Source organism: Lactuca virosa, chromosome 7 (assembly GCF_052849685.1).
Source record: "Lactuca virosa cultivar CGN04683 chromosome 7, Lactuca_virosa_CGN04683_v6, whole genome shotgun sequence".
Classification (NCBI taxonomy): domain Eukaryota; kingdom Viridiplantae; phylum Streptophyta; class Magnoliopsida; order Asterales; family Asteraceae; genus Lactuca; species Lactuca virosa.
This window is the reverse complement of record NC_136432.1, coordinates 60,291,354-60,318,861: the sequence shown is the minus strand read 5'-3', so window position 1 is coordinate 60,318,861 and position 27,508 is coordinate 60,291,354. Positions and strand designations below refer to the sequence as shown.

Genomic DNA, 27,508 nt, shown 5'->3' with positions numbered 1-27,508 from the left:
TTCAAAATAATTCACGAAGACCTTTGAGTACATGTTATTTGTTAAATGTTCATAAATCGATTCATTTAACTATTGATTGTAGTTAATTAATTAAATAAATAGGTGACATATTATTCTATAGTTTGGATTTATTTTTAAAGATAAATTAGTTAACAAAGATTCTAATAAATTCTCTTTTATGGACTAGATAATTATGTCTAACTTTAGTGTCAAACAAATTTTAATTACGAATTTGATCAAGTAAGATATACAAAATATATTTACACCATATATGATTATGTTTTTGGCCTCTTAGGATAATGTAAAAACAAAGATGAGATGACTTAGATCGGAACGTTTCTTGACATAAATATATTGTACGAATTAAATGTTAACCGCTTATATTAAACTGTGGATTTATTATAGTAAGCTGTGAAATTTATATATTAAATTGTGAATTGATTGTATTAACATGTAAATTGATTGTATTAAGTTGTGATTTTTTTAATTATTTTTGTGTTTGCTTATGAAATATGAAACGAAAGAAAGATTATACACAAATCTGATCTTCTCTAATTTTGAATAAAATATGTAAAATTTAAACTGTGAATATTGTGTAAATAAAGTTTGAAAGAATCGCTAAGCTTCGGATATGAAGGTATAAATGTAAGTTTTAAGTTGAGAATATGGTTATAAATGTATAAATTTTGTGTATTAAACTATAAATTGATTGTATTAAGCTGTTAATTTTATGTATTAAACTATGAATTGACTGTATTAAGTTGTGAATTGGTTGTATTAAGCAGTGATTTTTTTATATAAATTTTGTGTTTGCTTCTGAAATATGAAATGGAAGAAACATTATACACAAATATGGTTTTCTCTAATTTTGAATAAATATATAAAATTTAAATTATGAATATTGTGTAAATAAACTTTGAAAGAAGCACTTTGCTCTAGATCTGAAGTTATAAACGTAAGTTTTGAGTTGAAAATATAATTATAAATGTATAAATTTTGTATATTAAACTGTGAACTTATTATATTAAGTTGTGAATTTTGTGTGTACTAAATTATAAATTGATTGTATTAAACTGTGAATCAACTGTATTAAGCTGTGATTTTTTTTATGAATTTTGTGTTAAAATATGAATGATTTATGTGTGAATTTTTGTATTAATGTCTTGTAAATATATTAATTTGTTGTGTTGTATATGTATGTGATAATGTATTAGTTTTTATAATTATTTTGTATTAAATACTGAATAAGTGAATTAATTGGTTTATTAAATTGTGAATATAACATTTAAGCAGTTAATCAATGATTTTATATGCAAATCTGATTTGGAAGGAATGAAAGTTGTGATGGTTAGGGGTGAGCGTGGTGCGGTTCGGTGCGATTATTGGCCAAAACTTCACCACTAATCACAAATGCGGTTAATCCATTTTCAAAACCGCTTGGTGCGGTTATTTTTGTGGTGCGGTTAGACGGTTATTTTTGCAGTGCGATTTTGTTTTTTTGTGTTTCGGTTATTAACCGCATGGATTTGGTGCGGTTATTTTGTGTGGTTTTTACTGCATTTTAAAGTTCAAACAGTTTTAAGAGTTTAAACATATTACTTGTAATAATAAAAAACCATAAGGTATAAAACAATTAACTTAAATTACAAACAACTAATATCTTAAAAACGTTAAATCACTAGAAACTAATAATAAATATCGTAAAATTGTCAAATTTCACCATTTTCCAAAGTTAAACATAAGAAAAACCAACACTTTTGTCTTCTAGAATTTTATCATTCTTTCATTCATGAAACTTGTCTTATTTTTAATATTTAATATATTAATAATTAATAAAAAAATTGTATATAATATATGTGGTGCGGTGCGGTTTTTTCGCGGTTTTTGAAAACTAATAACCACACCGCACCGTAAATTTGCGGTTTTTGAAAAACAGAAAACCTCACCATCGGTTTTTATTGCGGTTGCGGTTTATGCGGTTTTTACAGTTAATTTTAGTTGCGATGCAGTTTTTGCTCACCCCTAGTGATGGTTGCACATGTGGTTGGTGGTGACGTGTGGTAGTAGTTGGTGATGGTGATGGTAGAATTTGGGTTTGACTTCTTTAAATATGTGAATTAGTATATAATAAATTGTATTATGTTATGTTGTGAATTTTATGTAAGCAACTAAAAATGGATTGTATTAAGGTGTATATTTTATATAAATTTTGTGTTAAAATATGAATAAATGTAAACATAAAAACATTATACTGTGTATTAGTGGATTAATATATTTATTAAACTGTGAATATAATATTTTAAATTGTGAATTTGTCTTATACATGATATATTTTTTAAACAAATCTACAATTTAGAAAAAAAATTGAATTTGTAAAGGCAAAAATCTGTTTTTTTATTATTATTAAAATTTTGTATATATTTGCTACAAAAATAAAATGATATGTATTAAAAACTATTACCAAAGAAATGAAAATTACAATATTTGTTCTATTAAACTGTGAATACGATCAGAAAATGCCATTAAATTAGATGTTTGTCCAGCGGTTGCCCGACAACGGTTCAGTGGTGGTCTGACGACTGTCCAACAACAAGTGACAATTAGTTGTAAACTAGGAATAAAAAAAACTTGCTTAATATAATATTAAATTTTGATTTGTCCAAAATGTCTTTAATGTAAACATTTTAAAAAATTGTTCTTAGGGTTCTTAACATTTTTGGGTTCTCATTTGAACCACTCCTGATATATATATATATATATATATATATATATATATATATATATATATATATATATATATATATATATAATCAAAAAATTAGATATATTAAAATATATTTTTTTTCTATGTATTCCTGTTGATTTTCTAGGTTTTATGATTATACTAAAATGTATGACATGTGCTATGGGTATGATCCAAATCCACCCAATTTAATTTTTTATATATAACTTTTGACAAATTTTAAAAACCGACACAAATCGAACTATTATTTTTTTACAAGATTTTTCATAATTTTTTCTTAAAATTTATACCCGGGATCTATCCTTACCTGACTCATTTAGTTTTTATTTATTTATATTTATTTTTTTCATACAATTTTAGCCCGAGTTTCAAATTCTTTTACAAATTCCCAACTTTGTGTTGTATCTTTAAAATTAGTTTTTTTATATAACTTTTTATATCTTTTTGTAAAGCTTTGTTCTGACGATTTTTTTTTCTTTCTTTTTAACTCTTTTACGTTTTTCTTTTTATGCATATTTTTTTAAGATTTTCCTATTGTTACATTCTTTATACATGTTTTTATATATATAGTTTTTATTTTTACATAATACTTTTTGTTATAGAATATTTTTTATTTGTTTATATATCCGTTTCATATATACAGGATTGTAAAAAAGAACATATAAATTTTCTTATATATATTGACAAACAAAAAATAAATTATATTAGATATAAACTTTCTACAAAGCACACGAGTATATATCCCTTACGTAATCACAAAATTATATATTTTCGCATATAAAAACAAATAAATAATTAATAGGCTCACTAAAAAAGATTATCTTATAGCGAATAATTTATTAAAATAGGAAAGGGGCTTAACTCCCAAATCCCAAAGAAGAGGAGTTGGGAACAGGAAGGCATGGGGGTATTATAGTAATATACCCAAGTATAACGGCTATATGGCCGATGCTGTAAAAGGCAACCCCACGCTGCATCAAAGAGAATACGCCGGCACCTGAAGCTGAGTAACCTCAGTTCATCTGTTCCAGATCTGCACGCCTCGCCATGAACATCTTCAAGAAGAAGACATCACCCAAAGGTCAGTAACTCAAATCCACTATTTCTCGTATACTTTCTCTTTCTCTTTTACTTTTTTCTTTTCAGAAAATTCCCCCCTAAATGTTTTGCTTCGTTTTACTTACGCTGTATCCTAATTACGATGTTAACTCTTTAAAGTTCGTCAAATCAAGTGTAAATGTTTCTGTCATTGTGAGTTAATTTCTTTATTTCTACAAAATGACACAACTTAACCCCATTTATCAAAATAATTCTAATTGCGGAAAGTGGGAGTATGATGGTGCGTAGAACTTTCAGTTTCCACTTTTCCAGTGATTATTGTTATGGTTCTTCTGAAGAGTGAAGACGATTGTTTTATTTTGTAACATTTCAAAGATTTAAAATGGGTTTAAGCAACATTGACCTAATTGCTAATTTGGGTCGCAAAGGTTCTCTTGTGTTGTGCTTGATAAGTAGTAAAGCAGTTTTCTAAAGACCAATTGGAAGTTTAGTTTTCCATGAATGAGATTGAGGAAGTACATCTATTGATTCTTTATCTGTTAGATGATAAATCGATTCTTTTTTTGGTCAATTTACAGATGCACTGCGGACAAGCAAAAGAGAAATGGCTGTAGCCACACGGGGTAAAGATTATTTCTTCTTATGATTTGTTTAGAAATAATTTAAGTTCTTCTAAACATTTTTTTTTTGCAATAGAAGGACCAAATTCGGTCAATAAAACAATGAACTTACTACCTTTGTTTAGAATTATAGATAAAATTCTTGATACAAGTTCATATGCTATGTAAATTCTACCTTTTATATGCAACTATGTGTGTGTTGTTGGTGTAATGCTTAGAACCTTGAAAAAAATTCTGCTTATTAACATTATACAAACACTTATTTAGAAGTTAACATGTCTACTTGGCCAATTATGTCACTTTTTACTCTTCACAATATTTTTTTTTCTTTCATTTGATGGTTAGGATCGATGGGGATCAAGCTTGAAACACCATATTTTCATATACTTTCTATACGTCTTTTTTGTTTTTTTTTCTAGTATTTTTGTTTCATCCAACCTCTGAAAAACCCTAAAGGTACTTTTTGCGATGACCCTAGTCAACCATAACCAACTTGTAGAGTGTTATAGATATCCGATAAATTTGTGATTTAAGTGTTGTTTCTTTTGACTAAATGAACTTAATGTGGACATGACTCATCCAGTACGCTATATATGGGTGTTTCTTTTTTACTCAATGCTGAAAGAATGACTCAGTAGAGAAAGTCCATTAAGTCCTAACTTTTTGCAAATTTGCCCTCATCTATGTTAACTTTTCTGGGAACTTTGATTATAATATTTTACATGCTCTAAATATATATACCTTCAAATGCATGCATGTCTTATCTCTTGACTCTTGATTTGATGCAATTGCAGGCATTGAACGTGAAATTGCATCCTTACAAATGGAGGTGTGTTATGATGGCTGAGGTTAATAATACATATATTTCTTTCCATATTCAATTGAATTCACGAACAAATTTGTTTTTTCAGGAGAAGAAATTAGTGGCTGAGATTAAAAAGACAGCTAAAATTGGGAATGAGGTTAGTGCATTTTTTAAGTTTTTAAGTTATGTCTGTATATAAGTACATATATTTCCTGCAATTTGCTTCTAGTTTTTTATTTTTTATTTGGATTAAATCAGGCTGCCACCAAGATATTAGCTCGCCAGCTTGTTCGTCTTCGACAACAGATAACAAATTTGCAGGGGAGCCGTGCACAGATCAGAGGCGTAGCAACTCATACACAGGTAATATTTATTTAATCATGCATAAATTATTATATATAAAGTATAAACATTTGGGAACAATTATTATGTTCTTTATTTATTCATTTGAAGACAATTATCTAATGGATTTAGGGTTTTTATCGTTATGCAGGCTCTGTATGCCAACACTTCAATTTCTACTGGAATGAAAGGTGCAACAAAAGCAATGGTTGCTATGAACAAGGTATACATACCATTAGTAGAATTCAAAGTGTGTTGCTATCATATAATCCTCTTGTATATTTAAAACTATATTAAGACTGCAAGAAATAGCAAAACATACTTATTAAAATTTCCTACTGTATTCAGGAAATGGCACCCGTGAAACAAGCTAAAGTGATCAAAGAATTCCAGACGCAGTCGGCTCAGCTAGATATGACGGTAACTTTCTTTATGTTCAGTCAGAGTCACAGTCACAGTCACAGTCACAGTCACAGAGTCAGAGTCAGTTTTTGGGTTGGTACGTAACTTAAGTTGTTGGTTATTTGTGTTTAGATTGAGATGATGTCGGATTCGATTGACGAAACGTTAGACAAAGATGAGGCTGAAGAGGAAACTGAGGAACTTACAAATCAGGTGGAGATGAGATAGATACTTTATGGGAGTTGATGTTTTATTAGAGCATTTTTTGGAGGATAAAATGTGACATGTTTTTGGTTGAGTTGTGTAGGTGCTTGATGAGATTGGTGTAGGCATTGCATCACAGTTATCTTCAGCACCAAAAGGTCGAATCGGGCCCAAGAAGGTTGACAATGCTGCCCCAAGGTATATAGTATAGAAATACAAAAAAAGGACAATCTACTTTAATCATTTTATCGGACAAATAACCATTGTTTATTGTTATTATGAAAATTGCAGTTCGGTCACAAATGATGTTGATGATCTTGAAAAGAGACTTGCTTCCCTTAGGCGCCTGTGATCTTCAAGTCTAGTAGTATCTATATATGTATAGGAAGTATCTTGTATTGTCTCTTTAGTAATAATACATTACAACGAATTCTTTGTTTTTCTGGATTATAGTTTATATAAAAATATAGTTTATATAAAAATAGTTATTAAAACATTTATATGGTAGCACATACATTTACATTTACATTCATCCTGATTCATTTAACATTTCCTTCCGTCTCTGGAGCTTGTATTATTCCCTCCCATAATGCGTTCTAATTGCTTCACCACCTGCATGCCCATTATGTATCATTTTCAGAAAGAGTATTATTCTAAGACTACAATTTAACTAACTGTTTGATATGCCTCTTATTGGGTTTTGGTAAGAGATTCGGTCTAACTTTGTCAAATTCAGACTGTTTGATACCAAGAATTAGAAGGTTTGTCAAATTCAGAATGTTTGATAACTGATCACATCAAGTCAAGTCTGAAAACTTACATATGCCATTGTATATCTCTTGGTAGGATCTTTCTTGAGACAACCTTCTGCTAGTCGTACCATAAGATACAACTGGAAGACTTGGACATCTGGGGAATCAACAATCCTCTCATCAATTAAATCTGGATAATTCTGATCTTCCAGAAGCGGTCTTGCCTGCCAAACACATATATACAATCAATATTAAAACTTGATATGCATAAAGATTTATGAATTTCCTTAATTACCCATTCAACTAGGGTTTTCCCATCAAACTTCTTCTCTTTTGTCTTACAACCTGTGATCAACTGTAACAAAACGACACCAAACGAGTAAACATCTGTCTTTCTTGACACTTTCCCACATTCGGCATACTCCGGTGCTACATACCCAAGGGTCCCAACCACACTCGTCTCATCTGTATCATCACAACCGGTTCTTGCTAGACCAAAATCACCTAGCTAATTAATGTACATTTTAAAATCAAGTTAATTAGAGTAACTTACTTGCAAATGCGCATGCATGATATATACATAATACATGTTAGATGCTTATGAACATTACCAATGATTCATAATCGTGTGTTACAAGAATGTTATTTGGCCTCATGTCTCGATGTATGATGTTTATTCTATGAAGATAATCTAAACCTCTTGCGGCTCCGAGAGCGATCTTTATTCTCTTGTCCCATGTAAGTGGATTCGGATTTTCCGTAGCTGCTGCACATTTGTAGATAGTTATTGTCACCAAGACCATATTAACACAATTTGAGTAGAAGAACTAATTTGAATAAAATTTGACAATTAGGGTACTTTATGGATTTAGCAACATAATTTATACAATTCTACAAAAGGGTTATTTTTTCAACAACCCTAGAGCAACATCATGCATGTGATTTGTGAGATGTTTATAGGGTTACACAACCCCATCTAGCAGATTTAGCCTGGTCCACATTGGAATTGAAACTCGAATTTTGTCCCTAAATCTGTTGCATCCTTCATTAAGGGCTGATTATCTAGTATCATATATCTACCGAATAATCTATATGTTCTTACTTGATAAGTGTTGGTCAAGTGAGCCAAAGCAGACAAACTCATAAACAAGCAGCCTGTGTGTTCCTTCTGAGCATGATCCCAACAACATGACCACATTCGGGTGTCGAGCCATGCTGAGTACATTAACTTCAGACTTGAACTCTTTCTCTCCTTGAAAACTTGCGTCTTTATGTTGTTTGATAGCAACTTTTAATCCACCATGGATATTGAGCTCTCCTTCATACACAGAACCGAATCCTCCTTCTGATAGAAAGTTGTCTGAAGAGAAACCATCAGTAGCATGGTAGAGTTCGGTGTAATTGAAGTCTAATTGCTTTAACCGAGTACTTGGACGTTTATTCTGGCAAACTGAACAAACGGAATATTCAAACTCTTCTTCTTCATGATCATCATTTGTCCAACTGGAATTCATGGTGGATACTTCAGAAGTCCCAAAGCTGGAGGTGGAGGCCTTGGATGGAGATGGGGATATCTGGTCGGTGGATGGTGGGGAGGGTGAGAAGTGTGATTTATCCCATGGTGGTGCACCACTGCTGCCGCCACCTTCTGTTTTAAATGCTGGCTTTTGAGCATTTGTAGTTTCTGGAAAAGAAAGAGGTGTTATGATATATAGCATCCTACTTTCTTTCTTCTCATCATATCATTGTGCTTTCAAAAAAATTCTTATTAAGACATCATACTTTGACGAATCTACCTAGTTATAGCATTGTACTTTCAGTTTTCATTATTATCAGTGGAAATAGATTTGAATTTGGATGAGATTTATATAATTGGGTAGATTTTTTTTACAATACAATGCTTTAATAGGAAGAAATGATATGATGCTATAATAAACATATTAACAACAGTACGTCGCAGTTTCTTGCATTTAACCCTATAAAATACCTAAATTTTATGTAAAAAATTTGAACCTAATCTTATGCTTGGTTACTTAATGCGATGAAGAAACCAAATAAACCGCATCTTAAGGCTAGAAATGTTTTAGTTTAATTTTGGTTTTAGGAAAAAACTGAATGATACTCACCCTTAATAGGTGTCTTTGGTCTTAGGGAACTTAGATGAATTGCATGTTAGCATAATAAAGTATTTTGAGTTTGCTTTATGTTGGCCCTTTAGGTAGGTTAATCCTATAGTGCTTTCCTATTTGTAGTCTTATTTATCTTTCTTTGTAATTAAACTTTACCCTCAATAGTGAAACCCTAGCCTATTTCTCTCTAAATTGTCATTAGTTTACATTGTCAAGGTTACTCACTCTTTGGGGAGAGTTCTCTCTTTGACATTATGGGTATCATTTCACCATATGAAACATGCTCATTGCTTGGAGTCCTTTTTGATGACCGCAGTTTCTTGTCCTCCATTGTTATTGGTCCTCTGAGCTTTTCGACTGTGTTGTCTCGTTTCATCCTCAATATTCCACATGTAAGCTTCTCCATGAAGAACTTTCTGTCTTTCTTCATCTGCCTGCGTTGTGGAATTTTCAAAATACATTAAACTTATATTCTGGTAATAAGAGATCAAAGAAAATATCATTACAACTATTAAAAGGGTCACTTGTTTAAACTTTAACTTAAAGTTTAAACCCACAAAACGACACTTTTTATCGTACCTGTCAAGTACGACCCATGTCACCCTTGAGCTTTTGGCTGCTATGGCAGCAATCATCTTTGGAGAAGATCCATATTGCACATCTATCTGGAACATTATCTGGATTTTTTTTTTGGATTAATAAGATCGTGTTTATAGAATACACAATAATTAAGAATATAAATCAACCCATGAATATTCCATGAACTAAAACTAAAAGCATATGAATTTGCTACGAATGATACCTTGTTCCTTGCACAAATCGTAGACAGTTGCATCACTTCCTCTCTTTTACGATACTCCTCCTTCTTTATCCGTTCATCGTCCTTATATTTGGTATTTGATCCACTTATGCTCATGATTTTCACTACAACACAAATTCTCTAATAAGGTGTTTGTTTCTTTTTCACTTAAGAGACATGACTTAAACCCATGAACTATATATAAGTGTATCTTTTTTACTTATAAAGAAGGCGAAAAACTTTCCTATTAAGTCCTAACTTTTTACAAATTTATTCTCATTTACTTTTTTTCTTCTATTTCTCAAAGTGTGGCGCCATTTTCTCAGATAACTTTTTAAATATCATCTATCCAGACAACACTTAATGGGAAAAGAAAAGAAACAAGCCAATGATGAATGATTACTCACAACTACTTGAAAGCTGATGAATAACTCCAAGGAGAGTGAGCTCATCTCCTGATCCAACTGGTAAGCTCTCGAAGGCTGATATGATTGCACTCAAACCATCCGTTCTTGATGCATCATGTATCACCATCAGTTTTTGTGCTCCTGTGGACATGATGTTCTTCTACTTTCTCTGAACTACAATATGGTATTGGTAGGTTTATGGTAATTAGTCAATTATCTTGTACTGACTATTAGTCAAGTATCTAATAAAATACCTTTTATTCCGGGCCATTCATGATAGAATTTATAGCAAAAGAAAGTTTTTATGATAGAATCACATTTTTGGGACTTAACACACGTCTAGTCTAAGTATATGTTAAGAGTCCCACAGGCTACATCAGCTACATGTCTCTATATATGTTGGAGTCTGACCTCTCTCTCACTCTCTTGAAGCACGTGTGTATATATATATGAACATACAGACTGAAGATCATATTAATAAATGAATTAACTTAAAATTTTTAACCGAATTGGAATCATTAGGGAACATAAACAAGAAAAGGGACAGATCAATTTGTACCATGAAACACAAAGTATATCCTATAGAGAGTCCGTATAGGGACACGAAGCAGCCTAGTTCGAGTTCATTCCAATCGTATATTGTATCTGTGGCGATGGGCCAATGAGTTTTTTCATTGTTGGGAACAAAAAAAGATTGTGTTTCTTAAGTACCATTTTTGTGAAACTTATGCTTTCTCGATTCTTGTTTTTTTCGGTTAATTAACAGCCAACTATGAGCTATGCTTCTGTTTAAGGTGATGATTACAAAGTTTTTGTTCCAATAGAAATCGTACGGTTGTCTTATTTTGGTACAAGGATTCCTAAGATTCAATGCTTACGACATCTTTTTTTTGTGTAAACAACAAGCATAGTTTAGGAGACACCCGTTGAATGTGAATCATAGTTGTTTTCCATCTAGAAGTATGTAGAAAATACAAGGACTTTTCAGTCGTTTTGCCAACATAATAAAGTAAAAATGACTATATAAGACATAGGCATCCGTTGTACTGAAGTTATGCATGTATTTATGATATAAGACATGTTTATTGTTTCATATTTTCCCACTTGAGATTTTTTCCAATGACATAAATTCCGTTGGATTCATTGGACTAGAGTAATCTTATTGACACTCTACTGTTAAATAAAAATCCAATTCTTTTACTGGAAAATAGAACCGATGGGCAAATTGGTAAACTTTCTTAACTGAAGTGTACATGTTTGTCTTCTTTCTATAAGGGGGTTCTTCATATGTGATGAAAGCGACATAGTCCTATGTAACAACAAGAAACCGCATTGTAGGTTCTTAGGCTGCGTCATGTTTGTTAGATGGAAACCACTGGAAATTTATTATTTTATCCAAAATGATATATGTATGCACCTTGTATTATTATTATATAAGTTGTCGCATAAATATTATGTTCATATATCGGCTATACATATATCAACTTATGATTTATAAGAATTTAAATCCGTTTTGGTGGACCCGTTTATCTTTTATCTCACCCATTTTTCTAGGTTCTGAAGTGTCTAGGTTCATTTACATTTGTCTTTTTACTGGTGACATTAGATTGTTGTTAGTTATTACCGTTTTCAGTGGGAGAACATAGTTGTTTCTTGTAATTGTTAAAGTTTATAATAAGTGATAGTGACACAGTTTGATAGTGACTTAAAAAAATCAAAACCAAATGGAATCGACCATCTTTTATAGGTTTAACCGATTTACTACTTTTACTACTGTCTGTTTGTGATTTCTGATCTTATACAATATGATGACGGAATCACTTATTTTTTTTTTCTAAAGAATATGGATAAGGTTTGTGAAAAATGTAACTGTCATTAGTGTGGCTAAAGGTGACAAAAACCATTTAAGATATAATTACTCGTTCTGAAAAAAAAAAGAAAGGAAAAGACATAAATGCCCTTTTAAAGATTGAAGGTTTATGCCGAAAGCAGCGTCACAACAATAAACAACACAGCAGCAAGCCCAAAACAGCACCCAACAATCACTGAGAAGGCCTGTAGATTGTTATAAATCATTAGATTAGGGGTATTTTTTATCAGAGTGAGGAGGGCAATTACGTCTTTTGCCTAGACTGAGAGATCAAAAGCAAGTTCATCTCCCACCTTGTTTCACCTTTTTGGGTGAAACAAAAAATTGAAACTTTTGTCCCCATTGACATCGGTTACAGTCTCGGTCTAATGCATGCCAAACGCGGTTGAACCTGTTCTATCATGTCCTGTGTGATAAGTGAGACTGAAAGGACATGAGATATTTTGTAATTGGGACGAACCTTTGCCTGTGATTTAAACTTGAATTTGGCCATGAACCATGATAGACCTTTATCAACTACAGGTGCAAGTGCTAGAGCCCTACAAGATAAGCATCTCTTTCAGATGACTTTGTCACTTAAACTAAAGTCTCTGTGTGTGTGTGTGTGTGTTACTTGGCTCACCCTGCAGCTCTGACAAGTTTAGTTACTTGGCTTCCAGCCCAGACCATGGCCATCAGTTTAACAAATCTGCACATTGTTATTCAGTTCAAATTCTTCCCATTAGTTATTTGATGATGATGAAGCAGAAGAAGCACCTTTTAACCGCTGTCCAATAACCCATTTTACCAGGTGCTGGCGCAATGTAGAACCTACACCATAGATAGACATAATTCATGGTAAGTAAATATGTAAAGAGCATTGAATTGTAGAACATATGAAAGAGGTTCTATGTGATAATTTCATTGTTTGACATAAATATATGGACGTTAATTTCTTAAAGCTATCAACTTTAAAGGTACAAAGCACTTACCATGCCACGAGAAAGGCAGAAAGATAATAAGCAGTGTTGAGTAGCCCGTAGGATAATATCCCTGAAATTCCATATCTTCTAAGCTTTTTCAATATCCTGAGAATTCCAAGAAAAAGAATAATATGATTTTGTATAGATATGAAATGAGTGAACGGAAAGATGAAACTGATGATACATATAAATGTATAATAGCTTGCTAAAGTTGATCAATAGTGATGGTAGTTAGTACTCGGATGAAGAGGACGACTTTCCTTGACTTTCATTGCTTTCCCCTGAACCTAAACAGGACATATGGAATTTTCAGAAACCTTGCATTAGAACTTAGAAGTATGTTTTCATATGTAGAATTGCTATTGTGTAGACATAAATCTATTGATCAATACCTTCTTGCTCTATAGAGCTGCTGGGAGAATCTGATAGTTCATGAGGCTAACCTTGAAGTGAAGAGTTAACAATTAGCAATATGGTAAAACTTAAACTGTAATTAACATATCGTTAACAACGCTACATCACACTGAATCTAGAATTTATTCCCAATTTTGATATAAGTATGTAAACCCTGAAAGAACGACCAACAAATTGAATATCATCCATCAAAATCAATACCATATGTAATTTAGCTCAGATTTCGATAAAATATCAGACATTTCAATCAATGTGGCACATTCAAACATGGAAATTGTTACAGTTTATAGGAACATCATGTGAAAAGGAAATAATCAAACTCACATCGCCACCACGCACACACCGGAGTTGTATACATTCACTAGTGATTTGGGCATGATTCATTTGAAACTGAAAGTGTAAACGAGTTGAAGAATCAGCAGGAACATCCAATGTGCGAAAGCTACTCCTGACCTACAGCATTTCGCCCATAAAAAACCCAAAATTAGCAAAAGTTGTAGCATCAATATAGAAATTGAGGTTACAGGGAGCTTTACTTACATGGTCGAGGTGAGCTAGAGTGTTCAATCGCATACGTGCGTTGTGAGACATGGATGGAACAATGAAACCAGGCGATAAGCGGAGAATTTCGATTGGTTAACGGTTCTCGTCGGAGGTTCGGGTTAAAATGGTAATTTCGAGTGTGTATGGATTGGAACTTGGTAACGGATGAGGCTCGACCAAACCGAGCCAAAATATGAAACAAAATGGCCCCGAAGAGGCGAACACAGACCGGACCACTTTTCTAGTTTTAGCCAAAAAAAAAAAAAAAAAAAAAAAAGATTAAACATTTTTTTAAAATAGCCAATAAAATCGTAGGTGAGACATAGGCACACCACTTCCAATTTAGTCCGTATCAGCTGCAAAATCGAGACATGCATTGGGATTTCGGCCATTTTTGGCCCATAAATATATAAGTATAAAAAGGCTAAAATTTGACATTTGGAAAGTTGAAATCCTAGATGGCATAAAGTATGACATTTTAACTATGATTTATGACATTTTGACTATAATTTATATAAAATGCAGAGTATGCGACTAAATTTAATGTTTTTTCAGTTAGATTTGAACAAAAATATGAGTTCTAGTGAGTTTGGGAAGTGGGAGGTTGTTGATTATCAACAAAGATTTTATAAGCTTTTCATAACTCCATATAAACTTTGTTTGACTTGATTTTTCTTTCATTGTTTAGTACTTGACAAGGGATTTCCAAGGACATATCATGCTCGTTATTTGGTGTGAAAGTCTAAAGGGTAAATTACACCAATCGTCCCTCGTGCATATATCAGAAAGCGTGTTTAGTCCCTATTTTCAAAAATTAACTCGGACTGTCCCTCGTTTGCTTAAAACTTGCATGCTTCGTCCCTCTGGACATAAAAAGACCATTTTGCCCTTATTTATTTCTTTTTTGATATGTTTATTAATTATAATTATTAATCTATTAAAAAAATATTTAATTAAATATAAACACCATCTCCATTATTGATTAAATGTCAAAATTCTTCCCAAGGCTTTCTCAACTTCAGCTACCACCACGACCACCGTCAACCACCACATATCACCACCAGAAACCACCACTTTTCACTCCTATTTCTCTCCCACCACCTATTTTGGAAGATGTGTCTTATGTCCGATCACCATTGAACATATCCCACATTTTTTCTTCCCAAAAAACCGGCGACCCCCTAAATTTAATAAACAAGAACCTGAAATCAAATCTAACTAAACCCTAAACTTGAAGATCAAACTATAAACCTGTAAATAGAAACCCACGAGTTGTAGTATAAGAAAGAGGATTCAAAATCAAACGCATTGGTGGTCACCCAAATCCTGCTGCTATCGAAGAACCTCAGATCGATGATGCTAACCACCAAAAAACGTGAAGAATCGGACCTCCGACAACTACCCCTTCATCATGCACACTTTATTTCTTATGTTACTGATCCCCAAACAGGCGGTGAAGCTCGATCAAAAACCCTAGGTGGCGGATCAAAACCCTAGGCGGCGGCAACGTCTCCATCTTTATGTAGAACCCGTCGGAAACAAAGAGGGGACCGCCGAGAGTCTTGGTCCATACAGAGAGGAGATCACCAGAGTCACTATGATGAGTCTATTTCATCTAAACAAGACATCGAACAAGAAATAATTATAGCAAAATCAAAAACCCCTAACCTTCTTCCGTTAAAGAAGCAGATTGAAGATTAGAATCCGAGAAGAGTTATCGATATGAAATTGATATCCTCGTTTCTGGGGCTGACGGAATTGGCTGGAGATGGTGATAAATGGAGAGAAAGGTTCACCGGAGGTGGAGACGATGGTGGTGGCCGACGATTTGTGTCTGCACTTTCCCTCTCATCGAATCTGTGTGTTTATTTCTAATTAAAAGTGTGGGGAAAGTGAAGAGGCTTTATTTTTATTTTTTTTAAATCTACTAATAATAAAGGTAAAAATAAATTAATTATAAAATAAAAACACAAGGGTATTATCGTCATTTCAATTCTGGAACGGACTAAGTTCGCAATAAAATCACCTTTGAGGGATGAAGCGTGCAAGTTGAAACCAAACGAGGGACGGTCCGAGTTAATTTTTGAAAATAGGGACTAAACATGCTTTCTGACATATGCACGAGGGACGATTGGTGTAATTTACCCAAGTCTAAAACTGAATAACAATGAAACTAATAATAAAGTTTCAGTCTAAGTCAGAAATAATTCATCCGAAAACATGAATATCAACTTTGTATAAAATGCAGGAAGTAAATATGAGTAATAAACAACTAGAAGCAATAAATAAGAACAATAAGAATGTTTGAGGAAAATCTGATTGATAGTATTTCAAGTGCATAAAAGGATACATGACAATAAAGTCTTACAACCCTATTTAAAGGCACAATTGTACATGATAATATTCAAGGAAACAAAGGATGAAATACTAAAAGATCAGTATAGTACTCTGATTAAATGGATAAGACAAAAATCTTCATTGTTTGTAATATATGATTAAATGGATGAGCAGAGCTGGAGAATCAACAGGCAAGGCAAGTGCAAGTTTAGCAGGGGCACAAGCACGACTATGTTTGATGCCGGTGTGAAAAACCAGTGCAAGACACGGCTATATAGGATAGAGTGACATATATAGTGGTCGCCTATGACACAACTATGTGAAGGTGTTACACAAGCAAATAGAAATCAATGAAAATCAATAAAATGACAAAAAGAATTAACATGGTTAAGTCGATATGACCTACATACATGGGCAGGAAGAACTCTTATATTACTTGATTGTTTTCAAAGTGATACATTGGAATCACTAGCACTAAATACGTATAACCGAAAATCCTAACAATTATAAGGTCGGACCCATATATAAGTAAATTCGAAACAACCAAACAGGTCCATACCGTGGGGGATCCCCCTGGCATCCCCATGGGATAAGTGTTTGTTGTGTACGCCTTCAGACCTAACAACCCTCAGCCTACTCAAAACAAACTCCCAATGGTTAAACATTAAAAAAAAAATTGGTGGTTAAACCAACAAACCCAATTATGGTGATTTTTATAGAATTTCACATTTTTTAAAATCACGTCTTTATTATAAATGTTAATTTCTAACACCGTTAACCACAATAATTCAATCAAAACATCATTTAAGTCTCATATGCTAGTCCTAAAGAGATTGAAATGGACGGAGTGGAAGGGGATATCAATCGAGGGGTGGTATTGATGGAAAACCCCACCAATTGATTTCTTTCACCACTCGATTATGCAACAAACATGAGGACATGAGGACGAAGATGGTTTGGTGGAAAAAACAGGTAATGTTTGATTTATTAGTATTGCTATGATACTAGTAATAATTAGAAAAATATCAATTGGGGGTTAAATGGTTGTTGTATATGCATTTTACATGTTGGTGTTACGGACCAAAAACGATATGAAATAACAAAATAAAGACCAAATCAAAAAAATCCTTCTTTTGACCAAATTCTAAACATGAAACATATACAATCACTCATACAACTAATATAAAATGGAATCACCTAAAAAAGTAATCGAAAATCATCCTATTTACCTAGTAATGTTATATTATATATAATGTTATTGACATATTTTGAGATAAATCTTCCAGTGCAGTTGGTTGAGGCCTGCGGGCGCTTCATTGACTGTCGATACACACCACAGGTTTTCGACTCATTCCGAGCTACAACTTGTTCTAATTAATTTTTGTAGTTATATGTACATATAAATTAACTATTAACTAGAGCTCTTTTCTATAACCATTGTTGCAGACGAATTGGATGGAGTGCATAGGCTTTTAGGAGGCTCTCTTACCTTAATTCAATTTCTAGTAGTCCTTCGTTTAATGTTTTTCATTATATTATTCGCCAATAACATAATATATAATATTTAGGAATTTTCTATATAAACCTATTTTTAAGGAGGCATTTTTTTTTCGTGTTTGCACATGACCTAAGATAACTCAGGACCAGCACGGAGATAACCATCTTTGAGATGGTCTAGTGCACGAAACATTCTAAAACAGAGTTGACCCAAGTTCAAATCCCACGAGCTTCAACTTTGAGGTGGTCCGTCATTAAAAAAAAAAAAATGTTCCAAAGGTGGGTTTGAGGCATCTCCAATTAAGGTAGAATAGATCCAAAGGGGCTATGGACTTGAATTAAGGAATGGGGAGAAACACAGTGACTTATAATTATCAAACTAAGGAAGAAAATCAGAGATTGGAGGCAAGGTCCATTATTTGTTAACAACATATCCTCTATCCATTATTTGTTAACAACATATATCTGTTCCAAACTCTGTAAAACTTCTTCACTTGAAGGTCTATCTTTAGGATTCTTAGCTACACATTTTAATGCAAGTGTAGCGCATTTTAAAGCACCTTCTAGGGGGTAGTTTTGTCCAAGACGTGGATCCATTATTTTCTTTAGCTCATTTTTGTCTTCAAGAAATGGAATCGCCCACTTTACCAAACCAGAGTAATACCTATGTCTTTGCCAAGCTTGTTGCCCCGTTAGAGCTTCCAACAACACCACTCCAAAACTGTAGATGTCGCTCTTCACACTCAGATGACCTGTAATTTTTTCTTTCATATTTACATTTCCATAATTTTTCTGTAAGAACTTGTTCTTAGGCTATTTAACAAACATTAAACACAAATTTACCATTGCTTAGGTACCCCGGGTCTAAATAACCCAAGGTACCAATAATACGTGTAGTAACACCTGTTTTTGCGATTTCAGGACCAAATCTCGCCATCCCAAAACCCCCTAGTTTTGCATTAAAATCCTGTATTAAAAATGAGTAGAAAAATGGTAAACTTTAGTGGCATAAAATCAAAATCTTAAGTAGATTAAGACTACCTGATCTAGCAATACGTTAGATGTTTTAACATCACGGTGTATGACTTGATCTTTTGATGAATGCATATAAGCAAGTCCATGGGCTACTCCTATCATTATCAAAAGTCGTCTTTCCCATGAAAGTAGTTTGGCAACATCCAGTATATCTGTAAAATTATCCATCTCTCATAAGCTACTACATTGCGAAAATTCAACTTTTGAGTAAAATAAGTATTATATTACCTCCAAATAAGTAGTCACCAAAATTTCGATTCTGCATGTACTCGTAAACAAGCAAGCATTTGTGTTTTTTATCATCACAATATCCCAACAGACTGATAATATTTGGATGAGCCAACCATCCTAAGACGTTCACCACAGTCTGATCTCACAAAATTTTAGGTTCATTCAGCTAAAGGATTCATAAAACAAAAATAAATTCTAGCATTGTTCTATGAAAAAATAGACTCATGGGTTAATTATACAACATAAAGTATAGATATAAAAGTAAGTATACACCTTAGTCCACTACGAATAAATGTTAAAGGTGAATGAAGACTCAACTTACCTTCCATTCTGGAAGACCTTGACTGTACTTTTTAACAGCAACAGCAATTCCATCACCTTCTGTTGAAGGGGCGAATGTGTTCTTGTCAACCCAACCTAAGAACACTTCTCCAAAACGTCCCCTACCCAAGAGCAAATCTTGACTAAAGTTTTTTGTAGCTCTTTTCAAATCCGTAAACTTAAGTACTCTCAAACTTGGAAAAAGAATTATGAATTCTTTGTTTTCAGCCTCTACAGTATCACCAACGTTTCTATTACTTGATAGCTTCGAATCACCATGAGCTGAAATAGATGAATAGAAACAGGTTATATGATGACTATTATAACTTTACAGATTTACGTCGTGTGATACCTAATCAATTGTTTTTTCAATATGGATGCACACAAATTTAAAAAATGTGTACATACAATTCAACAAGAGCTTGAAATACCAAAGTTGTCTTCATTTGAAGGAGATGGAAGCATATCAAGCACTCTTCCAAATATTGATCTGCCAGCAGCCTGCAATGAACCATTGCTTTTCTCTTGTAAACTCAGTGCAGATTCAAGACTAACTACAACCTCAGCCATTGTAGGGCGTTGCTTTGGATTGCTTAGCAAACATCTCTCTGCAATTCGAACAAACTCCTTTAAACATTTTGTGGACACTTGACCCCTTATATCACAATCAATTATGCTCTTTAAATTCCCTTCTTTGATTGAACTTTGAGCCCATGCAACTAAACCCCATTGCTCCAAGTCAAGACTTTTATCCACTGCATGCTTCCGACACAGCACTTCAAACAACACCACCCCAAAAGCGTACACATCAGACTTCCTTGTCAGCCTTCCAGTTGAGAAATAATGAGGATCAAGATACCCAAAAGTGCCTTTAACAAGTGTGTTGACATAAGTCAATGGCTGGATTGTGGGACCCATTTTGGACAACCCAAAGTCTGATATTTTAGCTGCCCAACTTTCATGTAACAAAATATTTGAGCTCTTGACATCGCGATGTATAACCCCGAACTCAATCCCTGTTCCCGAGTGAAGGTAGTGTAACCCACGAGCTGCACCTATGCAGATCTTGAGTCGCTGAAGCCATGAAAGAGGGGTACCATGTCTATGGAGGTGGTCTTCGAGGGTTCCATTTGGCATGTATTCGTATACGAGGATCTTCTCTTTTTCATGATTACAGTAACCAAACAAAGAAACGAGGTTACAGTGACGGAATTTGGAAAGCATTTCAATTTCTGCCCAAAATTCTGCTTCCCCTTGGCTAGACATGGAATCCAACCGTTTAATGGCAGCAACGACGAGACTTGATCTTTTGATAACGTTACCTTTGTAAACTTTTCCAAACCCCCCATGCCCAATTACTAATGATTCATCAAAGTTGTTGGTTGCCAAGAGAATATCAGAGAATTTGAAGTGAACGCATGGTTGTGACCATTCGATGGAGGAGGAGGTGGAGGGTTGAGATTCTTTGTCATCCTCAGTAGTAGCAGTGAACATGATTATTAATGAAGAAGAAGAAGAAGTGTACGGAATATATTGGAGCTTCATAATCAACTTACAAATTTGTTATCTTCTTCCTGTTTATGATAGTCAAATGCCCATTACATTTTTACACTTCTTAATTTTCACAAATTGGCCCACAAAAATTAAAAAGTCTTATCTGTTTGACTATTTATCATTTTATTGTATTTAACAAGATAATCTTTTATATGATTTTAATTTATGTGTAACCTTTTACAACCAATCTTGTAGTTTTTGTTTATAAATCCACAAGGAACTTAATTAGAGCCCTAGAGGTTTACTTTTAGGAGGAGCATCCACTAGTTCCCATGTATGATTCCACAGAAAGAATTACAAATTCCTCTATTTGATGAAATTTGTATTTCAACCGAATTTAAGTTTCTTAGAACATGCAACCATTTATGATTATGGACTTGGTCAAACAAAATTTCTAATTCGATTCTATTAATTTTCACACATAGTCTAATGAACAGGTGTCTTCTTATCAATGAAAACGATTGAACATGACTAATATAAATAGTTTACAAGAATAAGAATTAGAAAATTATTGGGTCAGATATTCTTACCTGTTGTGTTTGACCATTTACAGGTGGGGTTTTCATTGTTCATAGCACGATGCTAATCAAGAAAATTCAACTCTCTAGAATATCTTCAACAGTCACGTTTTACATAAAAAAAAATGGGTTGAATCGTGTCAAAGGCAACACAATATTTTATAAACACATGGAACACCATAAACAAACTTCAATAAATTAAGACAAATAACAAACCAACACAATCAAATAACATCTGAACCAAAAAAAAAAAAAAATTATGTTAATTCGTCTTCATCCCAAAACCCACCATTGATGCAAAAGACGAATTTGCTTGAAGATCCCATCATTTCAATAAGAACAAACTCATGAAGCAACTTCCTTTTACCAAAAGGCAGAATATACACACTACATGCTTTTGAGTTCTGAGCTTTGAGTTTTGAGTTTTGGCCTCTTCCCTCTATTTATTGTTGATGACAACTAACAAGACACCTACTCCTTTTCCCATGACTTACCTTACCTTCTAAAGAGAATACCAAACAAGACACGACTTACAATGACAAAATAAATAAATAATTTCCAAACCCACATAAATTTCAAGGTAAAATTACATTCAAAACCATGCTAAAATATACTAAATCATGTCTCATGTCTCAAAGAACGTTGACTTGACCAGATGGAAACCTACTATTATGATTCATCATTCACTGCATCTGCATTTGCTTCCTTTCTTTCTCAGCTGATTTGGTTTGAGGCAATGTGCCAAACACTTTGTCCCAAAGAGAAGATGTTATGCCATATCCTTTGTTTTGGATCCGAAAATGATGGTTTAAGTGGTATTTCTGCATAAAGTATAAAAGAAACATATATTGTTATTTTGGAGAAACATTAGCATGGCATAATAGATTCATAAATAAAGATGTGTCATGTCTTTTATACTTTACCTTGAGACTTCTAGGAACTTGGCTTTTTGGCTGACCATGGTGGACATAGTAATGTGTGACATCATACATCACATAACCAAGTAAAATACCTCCAAACAAAGCAGGAGTAACTGTAGGGGTCGATATCAGTTTCAACACATTCCATAACTGCCAATCATGCAACTTAAATCAGTAGGTTTCAAATTGGGAAAATTTTGACTATTTTCAATATAATCTTTTAAGAAACCATTTTCCGAGTTTTGAAAAGGTTAAAAGAAGAGAACATACTGGCACCAAGAGAATTGCTGTTGCAGTGGGAGGGAAAACAAGGCGTAATCCATCCTGAGGGTGTTTGTGATGACAACCATGAAGAAGATAATGAAGGGTGTTCCCCCTAAACATATTTAAAAAGAAAAAAAAAAAAAAAAAAAAACGTGAATAAAAACCATAGAAATCTTATCATATGGTGTTATTGAGATAGGAATGAAAAGAGAACACACCAATAGCTCTTGGTGTGGATGTGAAAAAGGAAACGATGAAGACTGTATTCCATGAATGACCAAATGAAAATACCCAAAACAAGTATTATTGCTATTTGAGGAAGTGAAAGCCCCATCTTGAATGACTTTGAAGTATACCAACATACAACTGGGAGCCAAATGGATGGAATATAATACCACTCATTTTTTGTAAGAAACTGTACCATAAAAAAAAAATAATAAAAAAAAAAAATCAGTATCACCCTCCATAATTTATACAAGACATGATTGAACAGGTTGTACTGCATTTGACATGACTAAACAACAAGTTAACTGCATTTGACATGACATAATAGGCTGTACTATAGTTATTTGACATGACAGAACATGTTGTACTGTATTTCACATGCATTTGACTGAGACTGATGTCAATGGGACAAAAATTGCAAATTTCTGTCTCGCTGGAAAAGGTGGGACCTAAACTTGCTCTTGATCTCTCGTTTGTGCAAAAGACGTGAATGCCCTCATTGTTGAAAATAGCCCTAGATGTATGTGATTAGATTTAACGAAAAATGAAGGAAAAAGTACCTCCCAGAAGTCACTTTTAAAGAATCGTGGGCCTTCCTTGCTGACAATAGGTTGGTGAATCCATTCTTGATAAGCTTCTCCAAGATGGCCAACCTTTATATTCAAAGATTTTTACAATTAGAAGATAAACAAGAAAAAAACAATTAAAACATAAAAAAGGAAATTGACTAAGTGTAACACATGAAAAAATCTTGTGAGATTGTATCAACATTGTGAATTTGTCTCTAATGGTGAAGATGGTTAAATAAGTAATTCTCAACTTGGCTAGATATGTAAAAATGGTGTTGTAATTTTCCAGTTCATCGGATGTAAAAAGAGGGAATTTGTTCAAATTGTCATTGGATGAAATGATTAAAAGGGGCAGAAATTATAATAAACATTTACCTGGAAGACAAGAGGCTTATCTAAATCCACAGTGAATTCTTGTGCTACCATTTTGAAACCTGCAGATTTTAATCAAAATTAGGAACAAAAGAATCAAATCAACCATATAAAGCTTACCAGATTAAGCCTTGTCCCCATTAAGTCTATTAAGTAAAAAAAAGAAACAACACCTAAATGCAACTGAATTGCCACAAAAGAAACAACAGATAACTGAAGAACATTTTCAATCTCACAACCCAAATCACCATACGCCATTAATACTTGATTAGATGATCCACAAAGATACAATGACAGGTTGGCGGACCCAACACTATTTCCACCTATGGCCAGATGATCTATGATATGTGGACTTATGTATGATGGTGATTGGTTATTTTTTTCACATATTTAACTTTAACTAAACACATTATAAGACCATAAAGTCCCTATCTTGCATCAGAAAATGCTTATGTTCCTCTACATATTGTGTTTTCAAACAGATTAGGAGATTTGTCATTGCAACTGTGGGATTCAAATCTTTTAAAATTCAAATTTTAGCATAAATGAACCATAAATTGTGCAAGATTACATAAATTTGGGGGTAATTGCACCAATAAATGTAGGTAAACTTGAGATGTCCTACAATTGCTCAACAAACAAATTCCAACAGAACATCCATGGTAATCGTGATTTTAAAACAGTATCTACACACAGCCCTTAAAAGTAAATGAAAACAAACATGATAAACCAGAATTATCCATTTAGACCCATGAAATTAGAACACACGAACAAATATGAATCAGAATCCGACGAATCCGAATAACAGAAAACATAAAAACTACAGATTAACATATTAACGACGCCAAAAACAAGGCGAACTCAAACAGAACACGTTTAACAGTTCATATATTTAGACACTGTAAACAGAGATCTCCAACCCTAAAACGGCACAAAAGATAAATCCATACAGAACATACAAAAACACCTAACACGGTAACAGAGATAAACCAGAATTATTCATCTACACCTACGAACGCAGAACACAGGAACAAGACGAATCAGAACCCACAATGTGGACCCGAAAAAAGCCCTAAAAGAAGACATTAATAGCACCCAAAAGAAGACGAATTCAAATCACAAGAAAAAGGAAACAAAGAGCGTTCCAAAGAGTAAACAAATACCCACCTCGGAGAAAAGGATTTCAGCAAGACAGATCTATGAAGAGCTCTAAGGGCTGGTTTACTGTTATTCGATGAAAGAAGTGGTTTGTGGGTGTCACAGGAGTGATTTAGTTGTGGTGCTGGAGAAGAAAGAGACTGTCGATTTTTTGAAATGAATCTGGTTGCGATGGATGGATGGATGGATGAATGGATGATCAAAGGCGTCGATTTCTTGTAAGCATCATGGAATCGCCAGCAGATGCTCGTTAGATAACGGTTGCCAGTGAGGATCCATTATATATATATATATATATATATATATATATATATATATATATATATATATATATATATATATATATATATATATATATATAAATACTCTCTTTCCGATTCTCTTCTCTTTCCGATTCTCTTAGCCTATCTCTTACATTCCTAATTTTTTCAAGCACTTCATATTATATCCCTTATATATAAAATAATAATAAAAAAAAAGAGCTGCTGCTGCACATACAACTCTGGTTGCTTCTCCCCTCATAGCATTCCTTGTAAGTTTACTCTTCTTGATTTTAATTCTTGTTCATATTATGTTTATCGTTTAACGGTAAACCCGGAAAAAACCGCCATACCCCCTTATTTGGTATCAGAGCATGGAACGTTCTAATGATCTAAAAGACTGAGACAAACTCGATTTTTCTGGCAGCATGTTTTGCTTAAGACCATATTTTTATGTCGAGAACTCTCTCAGGTGAAGATTATGGGATTGTTTTATGTTTTAATATAATTTAAGGAGATATGATAGTTTTGTTTGGGTTGTACAATTTTATTTTAAGTTTTTGTAACATTAAAATTTTGTAAAAAATATGTTATGACAAGGGATATAAGAAATTCTTAAAAAAGAACTAAAGGAATATAAGATTTAGCTAAGAGATAGGAATCTTTATAATCATTGATCCATCAAAAAATTGTGTCGACCTTAAACAATACAATTCTACCAACTTTAAAAAACTAGACTTCTTAAATCTTGAATATAATAAAAGCGTTGATCCTACTAAAAGTCTCTTTGAAAATTATAATTTTGTTTGCAGATTTAAAAACAAATATAAACATAGTCTACATACATAAAATATACACTTAAACGGTATAACAGATTTAATTATTAATCTAGGAGAAAGTTTAGAAAAAGAGTTTAAAAATAATAATATAATAATAGAAAAAATAGTTAAAAATACAACTATAAAAACTGAGTTTTTAACTAAATTAATAGACAACCTAGGATATATTAAAGAACAAAATAATCAAATTATTAAAGAACTAAAAGATATAAAACGATTAATTCCAAGCAAAGAAGAAATTCAGCAATTAAGCTATCAATTAGAAAATAATAAACCTAAAAGAATAGAAATAGAGACAAAACAACTTATAAATAAAATAGAAAATCAATTATTACAATTTGAGCCTAAAATAAATACGTTAGAAGAAATCTTACAGGTCGTTAGAACTATAGTTGAAAGTTAAAACTGGAAAACTCTAAAGAATACATTAGAGCTTTAGAAGACGTTAAAAAATATAAACCAGAAGATAATAAAGAATAAGTTACAGGATTTACTAGATATTCGGGTACAGGAAAAAGTGATAAAACATATCCTATATTATTTAATTTTATAATCAGTTTATTATTACAAATTATTGAAAAATTAAATACATTAATAGAAGTTAAAAATCCTCCCATCATACCCAGTATAGAAAGTGATTTAGACAAAATTATAAACAGAATTAACCTATTAAATATTGAAGACAGTAAAATAATAAGAAAACCTAAACCTTATAAACATTGGTTACCAAGAAAATGGATAATAATAGAAGTTTCTTAGGACGTAGCAGAACATTACAAGACGTTAGAAATTCAACTAGCAATATACAAGATATAATTACATCGGACACATTTGTAAATAGAATAATTAGAAGAGGATCAGGAGCTAATAGTAATCAACAGATTGTACAATTAGAAGAAGAAATTGATTTAGATAGAAATATAAATTTATATAACCAACATCAGTTGGATATATTAAACCCCAGAATATTATATCAAACTGGAATGTTAAATGTTAATACAGTATTAATACGAAGTAGTAGAGAAGAAAGTTTAAGGGTAGTAGATAATACAGTAACAATAGATGTATTTTCTCCAGAAACAATACAAAAGATAAAACAGTCAAAGAAACATTTCGTACATTTAGGATTAGTTATTATAGGAATAAAAGCTTTAGGAAGAAAAAATTTAGGAACAAAAATATTAGCATTATTATTAGATAAATCATGGAAAACAGATTTAAAAAAGGCAATAATCTCAGGAATGGAGGTAGACTTGAGTCAAAATACTGCACTATTTTATTGTACACCTGTAATATTAAAAGATATAAAAGATTTACATAATATTAAAATAGCGTTACAAACTAAAGGATATGAAAA

At 32.7% G+C, this 27,508-nt stretch overlaps 5 protein-coding genes across 6 annotated transcripts; 1 reads left to right on the top strand and 4 right to left on the bottom strand.

Moving 5' to 3' along the window:
* The first annotated feature begins 3,664 nt into the window (after positions 1 to 3,664).
* Positions 3,665 to 6,618, top strand: LOC145124309 (vacuolar protein sorting-associated protein 2 homolog 2). The gene is made up of 10 exons (XM_079059599.1): positions 3,665 to 3,824; positions 4,381 to 4,425; positions 5,217 to 5,251; positions 5,334 to 5,384; positions 5,486 to 5,590; positions 5,721 to 5,792; positions 5,918 to 5,989; positions 6,104 to 6,184; positions 6,279 to 6,373; positions 6,467 to 6,618. The coding sequence occupies exons 1-10, from the start codon at positions 3,791 to 3,793 to the stop codon at positions 6,525 to 6,527; spliced, it is 651 nt and encodes a 216-aa protein (XP_078915725.1). The 5' UTR covers positions 3,665 to 3,790; the 3' UTR covers positions 6,528 to 6,618.
* A 16-nt stretch (positions 6,619 to 6,634) lies between these two features.
* LOC145126696 (putative serine/threonine-protein kinase PBL24) lies at positions 6,635 to 10,575 on the bottom strand. The gene is made up of 9 exons (XM_079062006.1): positions 10,263 to 10,575; positions 9,859 to 9,980; positions 9,636 to 9,733; positions 9,282 to 9,490; positions 8,030 to 8,611; positions 7,539 to 7,693; positions 7,223 to 7,435; positions 6,996 to 7,151; positions 6,635 to 6,787 (listed from the first exon to the last, which is right to left on the bottom strand). The coding sequence occupies exons 1-9, from the start codon at positions 10,411 to 10,413 to the stop codon at positions 6,719 to 6,721; spliced, it is 1,755 nt and encodes a 584-aa protein (XP_078918132.1). The 5' UTR covers positions 10,414 to 10,575; the 3' UTR covers positions 6,635 to 6,718.
* Positions 10,576 to 12,071: 1,496 nt separating this feature from the next.
* LOC145124310 (Gag-Pol polyprotein/retrotransposon) lies at positions 12,072 to 14,218 on the bottom strand. Its single transcript, XM_079059600.1, has 9 exons — positions 14,049 to 14,218; positions 13,833 to 13,961; positions 13,487 to 13,532; positions 13,333 to 13,381; positions 13,104 to 13,199; positions 12,889 to 12,942; positions 12,755 to 12,820; positions 12,593 to 12,671; positions 12,072 to 12,317 (listed from the first exon to the last, which is right to left on the bottom strand). The coding sequence occupies exons 1-9, from the start codon at positions 14,097 to 14,099 to the stop codon at positions 12,240 to 12,242; spliced, it is 648 nt and encodes a 215-aa protein (XP_078915726.1). The 5' UTR covers positions 14,100 to 14,218; the 3' UTR covers positions 12,072 to 12,239.
* A 4,013-nt stretch (positions 14,219 to 18,231) lies between these two features.
* Positions 18,232 to 21,037, bottom strand: LOC145124308 (uncharacterized). 2 transcript variants are annotated; one of them, XM_079059597.1, is made up of 6 exons: positions 19,904 to 21,037; positions 19,474 to 19,754; positions 19,149 to 19,287; positions 18,927 to 19,072; positions 18,729 to 18,852; positions 18,232 to 18,649 (listed from the first exon to the last, which is right to left on the bottom strand). In XM_079059597.1, exons 1-6 carry the CDS (start codon positions 21,015 to 21,017, stop codon positions 18,330 to 18,332), a joined length of 2,124 nt encoding a protein of 707 aa, XP_078915723.1. In that variant the 5' UTR covers positions 21,018 to 21,037; the 3' UTR covers positions 18,232 to 18,329. The 2 variants fall into 2 exon arrangements, with proteins under 2 accessions (XP_078915723.1, XP_078915724.1); XM_079059598.1 differs by having other exon boundaries at positions 18,232 to 18,637.
* Positions 21,038 to 21,716: 679 nt separating this feature from the next.
* On the bottom strand, positions 21,717 to 25,325 carry LOC145124947 (dihydroceramide fatty acyl 2-hydroxylase FAH2-like). Its single transcript, XM_079060424.1, has 7 exons — positions 25,062 to 25,325; positions 23,898 to 23,956; positions 23,514 to 23,606; positions 22,947 to 23,143; positions 22,735 to 22,840; positions 22,468 to 22,614; positions 21,717 to 22,365 (listed from the first exon to the last, which is right to left on the bottom strand). The coding sequence occupies exons 2-7, from the start codon at positions 23,946 to 23,948 to the stop codon at positions 22,228 to 22,230; spliced, it is 732 nt and encodes a 243-aa protein (XP_078916550.1). The 5' UTR covers positions 23,949 to 23,956; positions 25,062 to 25,325; the 3' UTR covers positions 21,717 to 22,227.
* Between the last annotated feature and the right edge of the window lie 2,183 nt (positions 25,326 to 27,508).